Source organism: Mangifera indica, chromosome 3 (assembly GCF_011075055.1).
Source record: "Mangifera indica cultivar Alphonso chromosome 3, CATAS_Mindica_2.1, whole genome shotgun sequence".
Taxonomy (NCBI): domain Eukaryota; kingdom Viridiplantae; phylum Streptophyta; class Magnoliopsida; order Sapindales; family Anacardiaceae; genus Mangifera; species Mangifera indica.
The window spans coordinates 11,257,379-11,268,855 of NC_058139.1; the positions used below are offsets into that span (position 1 = coordinate 11,257,379).

The window sequence follows — 11,477 nt, forward strand, 5'->3', positions numbered from 1 at the left end:
TCACTAGATACTCACAATCAAATGAAGTAAATAATTCTTGATGCACTGTCGTATATTGTATTTGTTTTGCTTCAACAAGTGCAAAAAATACATAGTAGACATTTCAATTGTAATCAGCCATGGTTCCTTTTACAACATAATCACACATTGTGAGTTTACCACTCTTAAAATCAATGTACACAACTATTCAATGGCATGCCCCTATGTTTATTGGTATGCAAGCCTACAAATTAGCAAAGATATCAATATAAATTACACAAATGAGGACGGGATAATAAGGTAATAATTTACAAAGTATACTTACTAATTCAACATCTTGTCTTGTTTTTTTTTTCCCCCTCTAACCGCTCTCTACTCATGTAATAGTTTTTTCGAATGTCTTGGTCCTTCACATTTAATTTATCCTTGCTTCTAGCATTGTCATTATTGAGCATTTGCTATCATTATAAGACACACAATGCATATTATTTTTCATGTGTATGTACTTAAACAATAATGTATATAATCCCACCAGGTCATGTCATGATACTTACCATGAAAATGTCGTCCATAATTGTTGTGTTTTGTGGAGCATCCTGTGATTTAGCTTTCGGTGAGTTTGTATCAATTGAGAGTATGAATCAATATGTTGCAAGAAAAAGTTTAAAAATCAATAAAATGACATGAATCAAATAAATTAGATACTTATAATTGATAATTTACATCTCTCTTAATAAATAAGTATTGCTCAACAAATGACACATCCAACATTGATAGTCTAATCGAGTACGCAACTTTCTTTTCTTCGAGGTCCTTGCCAATCATTATTCCATATCCTAAAATTTACCATAGTTCATGCCTTGGTACAAATGCATGGGATTTGGTAGTATTACCCTTTATTTATTTATGTATTTTTTGGCCACTCGGATTGCCCATGGATTGACAACAGGAGTAGCTTAAATGCAAGTTTTTGGCAAGATCGCCCAAACCTACTAAGATCAATTGGTCGCGGCACTTTCATCACATCCCTCTCTTCTTGAACACACTCATGCATGGTTGTAGGAACCTATGTTTCATCGATTGGTTTGCTATCACCAATGGAATCAGGGACTCAAAGAGACTGGTGTCTATAAACAATAAAATACAACCAATGAATAAATTAAATCATATTTACTTACAAAAACAATATTCAATTTTGCAAAGTTGTCCTTTTTGAAGTAACCACTTCATTCAACTCTCTCGCCAACATCCAGTGGCAGCCAGCCTTATTCTTTCTCCTTTTGGGTGTTTCTGGATAAAACTTGGCATCTGGTTAAATTTAACCAAAAAAGTGTAAGCTTATTTTAAGGCTTTACATCCAAATTCCACATTCAACCCACTGAGATTCACCCAATCACACAACATTCAAGTCATGGACTAAATATTAGCCGAGAGTTGATTGATAAAACTAGGAGTACACATCTTAAATCTAAAAAGATGATATTATGGATGGAATGAAATTTTGATTTAGATGAATAAAACGTTGATTTTTGACAAAATGAACTTGATTATGATAGAAAACCACCTCTCATTCATGGTTTGAAGATGCGGTGAAAAAGAATGTCAACCGAATAGGATTTTGGTTAAATTTAAGGATATTTTTGTCATCAGGAATAATTGGATCTGGAGAAATGTTATTTGTTGAAACAAAAAAGTTAGAAGTACCAATTCCAATTCACAGTAAAATAGTGTCTTTTAATTAATTTTTCCAAACAATAAAGGTAGGAAATACAAAGTGAGGGGGACAAAATGCCGAACCGAAGTCTGCTCAAAGATAAAATGGGTTACTTACCCAAAAAAAAAAAGAGTAATACTATGTGTACCCACTTTGGGTACACAAATGTATACACACTCATATGTGTTATTATATGATTGGTTATTATTTTATTCTTAATTCAAAATCATCCAATCACATGATGACACGCATAAATGTGTACACATTTATGTACCTAAAGTGGGTACACATAGTTTTATTGAAAAAAAAAAAACAAAAAAAAACATAAAATGGGTTGGGTTTGGCAAAGTGGATCTATCATTAAAGTGAAACCAAAATTCCAGCCACCTTCGTTAACCTAACAAACATGAACCCACATGGGTCTTAGATTCCAAACCCACCCGACCCCTACCGGAGTTGGTGAACCCAATTATTCTTCCCAGCTCATGGGAGCCTGGGTGGGGTCCCTCAGTAGGAATCAAAGTTCATAAAAAAAATTCGTGCTTAAATCGAGATGACGGATATATAAAAAAAAAAAAGAATAATCTAGCTTGAATATTGTTTCAAACTATATTTTTAAAATATATTGAAACATGTAATACTGTTAATAACTTTTGGTGAGATAAAGATGATTTGTCAAGAGCCTAAAAGAAGATGATAATTCGATAATATTCATATATAAACAGTAATAAATGTCATTTCCTCTATGAAAAAGATCGATTAAAATTGGGCTTGCCAACTGCTTGATTCCTTGGCTTGACAATGAAAGCAAATTCCAAATACACAAAAGCCTGAAGCTCCTTAAGAGCTCACATAAACAAAAGCAAAAGAAAGAATGATAATGATTGGTGGGGTAAGTGAATTAATCGTGCCAATATGGGATAAAAAAGGAAAAAAATCTCAGGTAAATCTACAACTGGGAGCCACAGTAGACAAGCTGAAGCCATCACCAAAATCCCAACTATCACATAATATAAAATTATATAGACCTAAAAGCCAGAGTTGAAATGGTGGGCAATGTGGATTGATTGATGGGCACTCTGGCCTGCCACCACCCAATTTATTTAAGGGAGAGATGCTTTATGTCTACACTTCCCTCGCTGCACAAAGTGCTTTTCAACAAATTAACTAAAACATTTGTGGACCCTTTCTGTTCATTGAAGCAAAAAGGAACTCTTAGTAGCTTACAGAATAAAGCAGAACCCAGTGGTCTCTTCACTATCCTTCCATATAATTTTACATGTATCTCAAAGAAAGAAGGCGACAAAGCATGAACAACTTTGCACGCTTTTCTTTCCAAACGTTTCAATTTTAGTTTGGTTAGGTCATTGGTGCTGGACCCTGCTGCTCTAGCCACTTAATTTTTTAATTTCATTTTTGTAGTGTTAAATCTTGGTGGGATATTCTTTTTGTTGTAAACATATATATGGCTTAATCATACAGTTGTATATGACATTATTATTATTATTGTTTGGCTTCAGCAACTCCTGATGGCTTCTTTTGCTTTCTGTCGATTTGATCTTTTTCTTTGTAATTATTTTGAAAACTATGAATCACAATGTTCATTCCTTGATAAGTAATGGACTCTAGCAAGCATAGATTGCATACTCTTCAATGTCAAATGACTAGGCTTTCTTCCTAAACTGGGTTGTTCAAAGATTGCCTAATAGTGGTTAAAAGTCAAGGGGAAATATAAAGTTTCCGTACGTACATTTATACTCCATGCTTGAACCACCTAATTTAGCAAAAATGTTACAAACTTTGATTTGTAAGAATCTGAAAGGAAGTGGTAAAATATCTGTTGAAGAAGATCCTACTTCTATCTTCACCAAATGAAGATGTTGTAGCTAATATTTCATGCTTTGAACAATTTTTGCAAGCTAAAAACACAACTTTTGCTTTAAGTCTCAAACTCAAACTAGCTAGAGAGTTGGAGAGGAGTGAGAGATGCTGAAATGATGCTAAATTTGAACACACATAGAAAGGTTAATTACTTAGTGGGTCTGTGTCTATTCTACAAAATTGATAGGGTGACTGTCTATTCTACATTTTGATATGGCCACTAATTAATTAAGTTGCATCAATCAAGTCCACCTTTTCAGGTTGGACTTCTATTTTCTTCCGAATCAAGGTGGCTTCGAAGCTTAAGATCTCCCATAGGTTCGACTACTGTTTGCTTCACAAGTTGGGTAGGGTTGTTGAGAAACAAACGGTCTAATCATAATCCCTTCCCCAATCTAAATCATTCACATTAGATTCAAACTTTCCCATCATTTGCCATGATCTTACTCTAACCACTGTGCTTTATATGTTTCTAGTGATCTTAAAGCCATTGACTCTTTTCGATAGGATTAGTACATTGAAGATATTAATTAAACTTATACAAATATAGAAGGCTTATCGATTAGTTACTAGTACGAAACTCAAGATCGACGAGCCAGTTTTGAAGGAACACAAGAATTGAAAGGAAATTAATACACACACACACACACACACATTTATATATAAAACATTCTGCAATTGTTTTGCAAACCCATGTTTGTCACTTGAGTCTCCAACAAATCTTGCCATAGCTGTTATATATGACTTTGTTAACCATAAAGGTGTTCATGAAAGGGTTAAAACCCTAGACCTTATGAAAGTAACGGCAGATCTAACCATCCGATTAATCTTTGATGGATAAATGAAAACAATTTATTAGCTAAACTAATTAAGCATCATGATAATAGGCATTGTCGTTATTTATTATAGAATTATGTAAAGCTATACGCCAAATGATGTGGATAAGACTTACTTTTTTAGTGATCGAATATCCTAACAGCAACCTCAATAATGTTTAATCAGACTAATTGAAGAATCACAACATTTCATCTCCATTATGGTCATTATCATAGATTTCTGTGAATCCAGATGACCAATATTGATATGATAATGACTATTTTCTGCGTTCCAATATGTGGTAATTGTAATCAAAAGTACTTCTTGCGGCTAACTGAATATGTATAAGCTGCAGTTGACTCTAGCCCAACATTCTGAAATACTATTTGCATTTGCAGCTAGAACGGCCTCCAAGATATCCTCAAGTGCATAAGCTGATTATTGAATGGGTTTCTGGCTTTGTTATGAACCAACAAGGACCCCTTCAAAGATTAATACTAATTAACGTGCACAAAAATATGATTAACTAATATTAAATATTTATTTATATTTGTTATTAGTTAATCAGATTTTTATGCACGTTCTTGATTGATAATTACGCGTGTCTTTGTCCCTCAGTCACTTTTTAATTTGACCAAATTATGCTAATGATTTTGATTGACCACCCTATTGTCCGTTCACCTCTCTTTCTCACTTAATTGATATGGTGAAACTTCTGATCATCACTGTTCATTAGCATCATTACTCAACTGAAAGGCTCAACAAATTTAATACTTCGATTCTTTCCAGTGTAGTTTCCGCTCTGATATTTTTTGATAATATAATTCTGGAAATTAATCAAAACTGTTGGGAAAATCAGAATAATTTAATGCTGGGTCGTTCCTTTATCTGTTTTTTCTTTTTTTATTTAAGACTAATTTCCTAACAGTAACCTGAAGGATTTAAAGAGGATCTAATTGGTGTTGAAATTTTGATTTGATGCAAGGAGAAGAAGGCGGTTTATATTCATATATGGGGGGCATTAATGCTCCAAATTATTAGAATCTTATGTAATTAGACAGGAGTTGTTGTCACAGTTCTACGGGGCCATGGCCCCCTGCCTTTTAAGTGTCACTTTGGACCCATGGAGATTAAAAAAAATAATAATAACAAACCAGTTTTCATTACTCTTTGCTCCCTTTACAATTAATCTCTGTGTTTTTGGCCGTAACACTAACATTTATTAAAAGAAAATTTGCGGAAATTTTAGCTATAATATCTTAGTGGCGGTTGAAATAGATGCATCCGGGTCATTTTTATGACAGTATAGTATGAATGATATAGCTTTAACTATACACCCAAATATTAATTAAAATAAAGAAGAACATTAATTAATACCTGATCGATCTACTGATGACTTACCTCATACATACGCTTCTGTTTGTATAATTTGATTCATTGACAGCATGAATAGCCAGTGGTGGATCTTTTCGTTCTTACTAAACCAAAGGACAAGAAAATAATGGTAAAATAAGATTGCCGATGGCCCCTTTGTACATCCTCCCGGCTCCCACTAAGCCTTATAAATAAATACGCTAGGGTTAGGGTTAGTCACCCACCCATTTAAAGGTTTTTTTTTCTCTTTTTTCTATATATAGCGCTTAGTTCTCACAAGCTTTGACTTTCCTTTCTGGGTTTTGATGAAAAAACTGATTTTGAAAAATTCCTCCATCCATAATCAATTCAAGAATTAAGGTATCTCCAGATTATGAAGAAGCGTCAAGTGGTGGTTAAAAGAGATGCATCCGGGAGAAGTTCTAGTACTTCTTCTTCAGTTGTCAGATGTGTCCGATACGGCGAATGCCAAAAGAATCATGCGGCAAATATCGGAGGATACGCCGTGGATGGCTGTAGAGAATTCATGGCGAGTGGGGAAGAAGGAACGAGTGCGCTCACATGCGCCGCTTGCGGCTGCCACAGAAACTTCCACAGAAGAACAGTGGAAACTGAGGTAGTTTGTGAGTATACTCCACCCAATTCTAGTTAAAAAGAAAAAACATATATATAATTAGAGAACAAGGTTTCTTATATATGAATTAACTGATTGATTGTTGTTATTGATCTAGAAGATTGTTGTGTTCATCTTGTATTAATAGTTATTATCATCAACAGACTTGACTGTTATTGTAAGAAAAAGGAGAGAGACAAAATTAGATTTCGAGCACACCGTGCATGTTTCTGTGCTTAAATTTGTGGTTAAGATTGTTGTGTTCTTCAAATAATTAAAAAAAAATGATTGATTCTTTTGCCTTTTCAATTTTCTTCTGTCCAGTACTCTTTCTTTTCTCTTCAGTGTACTAGGGAAGGAAGATGAGATGAAAGAATTATGCAATTATTAAATAGGTGAATTCAATTAGTCTAGTATAGATGAGTTTCTGAAGGAATTGTAGAAGAAAAGATGAAGATCTTAAGCTATAGAAAACTTGCAGAGTGAGCAATCTGAATTCTATAATTGAATAAGCCAATGAATTTAACCAAGAAGAAGCTCATTTCCTTGTTTATTTAGATACCTGGGGATGCTAAGCATGGCTGCATGAGCTATCTATTTTTGTTCAGATTTAATTCAATTCAGTTTCATGATAACACCCTAGTTCATAAATGACTGTGCAATAAAATAGGACAGAAAAACTGATACCAGGAGAGAGAAGAAAAGAGCAATTAACTCCAACCAAAAAAGTTGACAATTTTATTTTTGTCTAACTTATATTCATTACATTATTTCAAGACTAAGTTATATATATAGAGATCCTCAAATTCTAAGCAAATATATCGACTTTATAACTTATAATTAGGAATACCGTAATGAAAATTTTTCTTGACAAACAAACAGGTAGGATAAAGTTCGTGGTTTTATCTTTTCTTTGCTTTAGTTATAAATTATTCTGCATGGACAGATTTATAATTGTGTTGGGGTAGTTTATCCTTGTTACAATGATTTAGTATTTGGAATTTTATATATTTGAAAGGCCCCTCCTCACTTTTGAATGGTCAGTGGAGCCTGTTATCTCCATGTAATATCTCAGAAACTTCTTTTTAATATATGATAATAACAATAATTATTAAAAAAAAGGTCAGAATTATATTATAACATTGCTGAAATGGCCCTCCTCCCCTTTGAAAGGTCAGTGGAGCCCGTTAGAAAGAACAGAGAATAACAAAAGAGAAGCCATAATTAAAGACGAGATGATATAAGTAATCTAATCACCAAGAGCTTAGTACAGTAGCTCTTTATATCTCTTTAATAATCTGATATATTTCCGATTTGTTAAGCAAGGATCCAGATTGTTTTCAAGCTTGAGCTATTTTAGTTTCTTCTCTTGAGACATTAAGGATAGGTTGGTTGACTGAACCAATATATTTTATTGCTACTATATGCGTGGACACAAGGTTTTCAGATAATCCATTTTATGTAGAAGAATTTACCAGAACTCTAAGAGTAAGCATTTTTTTAATTAGATTAAATGTCCCTTCAAAAATATTAAAAAATATATTCTCTTATTTCATCTGAGCAAAAATTGGACGGTGGAATGTATATAAATCCAATTAAGCAAAAGTATAATAGGTAATAAATAATCCAAAAATTTTGGTGAATTGTCCCTCCATAATGAAGTTTTATTGAGGACAGTTAGCATGTGGAACAATAGACGAACACTGTATCTGCTCCTTTTTATAGTTTAGTAGCATGAGATTTGATATCATTTGGGTCCAGGACCAACCGGACTTAATTTTCTTTATTGTTTCTCCTTGTTTCTTTGCTGTCACCCTAATTAACCTTTTAATTCCCAATCTAATTATAATAGTACTAGTTGTGTGTGGGGATGTTAAATCAAATACCCTAACCTATGCAAAATAAAGCAAAATACCCAGAATTTTACACACAACGCAAAAATGCTCTTCTAATGTAAAAAGATGAAATTACCCCTTTAGTAAAAACAACTCAAAGTTAGAAATTTTTTCAAATCCACGCAAACTCAACAAATCATGTAAACCCAGCGTGTGGCAAACGTCTTCCGGTTGAGGTAGTTTTTGACCGATTTCGATTGTTTTCCTTCCACCAAAAAGGTTCAAAAATGTTAGTAAATCAATCTTTATCATGTTTTATACATTTTAGTGTGAAAATTTAGGCAATTGGATGTGGTTTTTGGTTGTTTTTGGGTTAAGGTTTTGAATTAAAAGATTTGATGAAATGACTTGATTTATGGGTGTTTTAGATCAATTTTCCTAAGACTTTTGTATTAAAGTAAGTGTAGAGTTGATTTATGATGAAATCAGAATAAAAAAAAGAAGTTTGGGTGGTCAAATCACACCTTGCATAAATCAGTGTCACCTTGCGAATTTGCAAGGTGATGTCATTTGGAGATAGGGAGGTGATGTGAATTTTTCAAACATTGGTAACTAACGAATTCGCAAGTTGGGGGGCAAAGTGTGAGTTTCCAAACAATGAGCTTGCGGTAACATGTAGTAGGAGGAAATACACTTTTTCAAAGTTTTCCCACCATGCAAATTCGCAAAGTAAGGGCAAACTGTCATTTTTAAAAGTTTCCCACCCCACGATTTCACAAGTGGAGATTTGAGGAAGAGTGATATTTTTCATTTTGGGGGCAAAGTGATATTTTCCATTTTGGGGTTAATTTTTTTCCATTTTAGGATTTTTGGATGTGTAAATTTCAAATTTGAGGTCCGTTTTTTTGAATAATGCACTTATCTTGATAATTGATCTCGTTTTTATTTTGTAAGTGACATAATTACTATTTTTGTCTTACAAGGCCCACCACAGAAAAGAAAAAGAGATGAGGAGAAGGGTGAAATGTCAATCTCATTGATTGGCACTTTAAAGCCCAAATTCGTCAACACGGGTATAGAGATGCAATAGGCATTGTTAGGAAAGTATTAGCGAAGAGGCAGTTGAAAATATTTTGGAGCACATGTTTTGGCCACTTCTTTGACCTAAAGGATAACAAATTCAGTTGATAGTCTCCTTCCTTCTAAGAGCTATCAATAGGGTTAACTCGAGGAATGAGTTATGATTCAAGGTGAATAAGATTGATGTCAGGTTTAGTTTGTATGAGTTCGCCATTATGATAAGTCTTCGATTTAGTCAATTGATATATGTTGGCATGTATATTCCATCAATTGACACACACAAGATTTGATATACATATTTTGACGAGAAGTCAGTCAGTTACAAAGATGTTAGTAAAGTTTTCAAGCAGCGGTCTTAGGGGGAGAACAACAAAGATGTAGCCAAGTTGACCCTACTGTATTATCTTCATCATGGGTTATTAAAGAGTCATTTGAGGAAAAAAATCTCCGAGTCAGTATTATAATTGGTTTATCATCTAGACAACTTCAATGCATACCCATAGGGAGTATAGGTATAGTAGATGACGCATTGTTCCATTAGTGATAGCCTCACCTGAATGTGTTCGGAGTTCGACCCAATCAGTAAGGTAGTCTCCCTTAAACAATATGGTTTAATATAGTTTCTGTTTGTTTTCCAAGTAATGGTATCCTTAAGTAACTTGTGAAGTAAAATCTTTATATAATTAAAATAAAATCGATTAAATAAGGTTGTTACTTTTGAAATACCTATTGATGTTGAAATTATAGTTTTGGATATATAAGACATCAGACACACTGTATCGTTGGGCAAATATAGTGTTGGGTGCACTTCTATATATGTTGCGGTGGCGTACAAAAGACATCCCAGGTTGGTCTTATATGTAAACTATCTTCACCAGTTCTAATGTAAGGAATTGTTTGCTATTTATGAAAAATATTAATAATGTTACAAATATTACTTAGATAGAAGTTGAATGAAATTAATTAATTAATCAGAATGATGTTAATTTCCCTCTTGTTATAATTGCAGAGGAGGAGAACAAAGACTAGTATGAGGACATCTTTCGCTACGTGGGATTGTCGATCACATTGTCTTTTTCGTCCACATCATCCTCCTCAAGAGAACCAACATCAACTCGTCCTAATGTTGGTTCTCCAGGTACTAATCCTACTCTGGTTGATATATCAATTTTGCCTCCCATCACCGATCTTACTACAGTCCACATCCTAGTTAGTACTTGTCTAGACATCCATCACCCCACACCTAAGTGCAAATAGCTTGCATCACCCATGGTGTCACCCTTTGATTCTATGTCCCCATACATGCCCCTTTTGACTAAGTCCATTTTTTATGTTGCATTGGCCAGATAGGACAATCTTTTATTGGGCAAGATGTATAGTTTGCAAGATCAGATGTCTCATGTGCAGGAGCAGATGTCTAGTCTGGAAGATTAGATGATTCATTTGGAGGACATCGTGACGAGTATCTAGCAAAATACAATCAATCAGGTGAAAAAACTACAAAAATTTTATTTACCCATTAGTTTGACATGTATATCTTCACACAAGGTACTTGCGACAATGCTAAGAGACTAGGGATGGCAACGGGGAGGGGCGATGAGAGAATCTCAATCCTTGTCCCTATCCTCGTATAGGATATCAATCCCCGTCCCTGGTCCATCCTCGCTACGGGGATGAAAATGATTCCCTGTCTTTTCCCCGAAAAAAAAATTCCCTCCTCGTCCTTGCAGGGAAAAATCCCCTCCCCATACCTTAAAAAAAAATCTCTTCTTTATACCTTTTAAACACAATATAAATATATTAAATAACAAAATTAAGTAAAATTAAAATTAACCCACTATTTCAAATATTACAAATATAATATATTACTACTTTAATATGCACAATAAAAACCTAAATAAATTTGAAAAACATAAATAATTTTAAACTATAAAAATATATTAATATATTAATATAAAAGGACGGGGATAGGGGGGAGGAGGGGACACATGTATCCCCATCCCAGATTGTGGGGATTTTTTTTTATCCTCGTCCCCTTCTTTTTTTCTATCGAGGAATCCCCTCCCCGTTAAGGTTGGGAAAGGTCGAAGCCCCTAAAATCAGACCCAAATTGTTATCCCTATAGGATACCCTCATATATGGGCCCTGTGATTTCGTCTCCTTTCCCGGCCAAGATTAGTAATTA

The 11,477-nt window shown here is 34.0% G+C and overlaps 1 protein-coding gene across 1 annotated transcript; it reads left to right on the forward strand.

The window, feature by feature from the left end:
• Nucleotides 1-5,882: 5,882 nt before the first annotated feature.
• LOC123212278 (mini zinc finger protein 3-like) lies at nucleotides 5,883-6,689 on the forward strand. The gene has a single exon (XM_044631371.1). It carries the CDS (start codon nucleotides 6,138-6,140, stop codon nucleotides 6,414-6,416), a length of 279 nt encoding a protein of 92 aa, XP_044487306.1. The 5' UTR covers nucleotides 5,883-6,137; the 3' UTR covers nucleotides 6,417-6,689.
• Nucleotides 6,690-11,477: the final 4,788 nt, after the last annotated feature.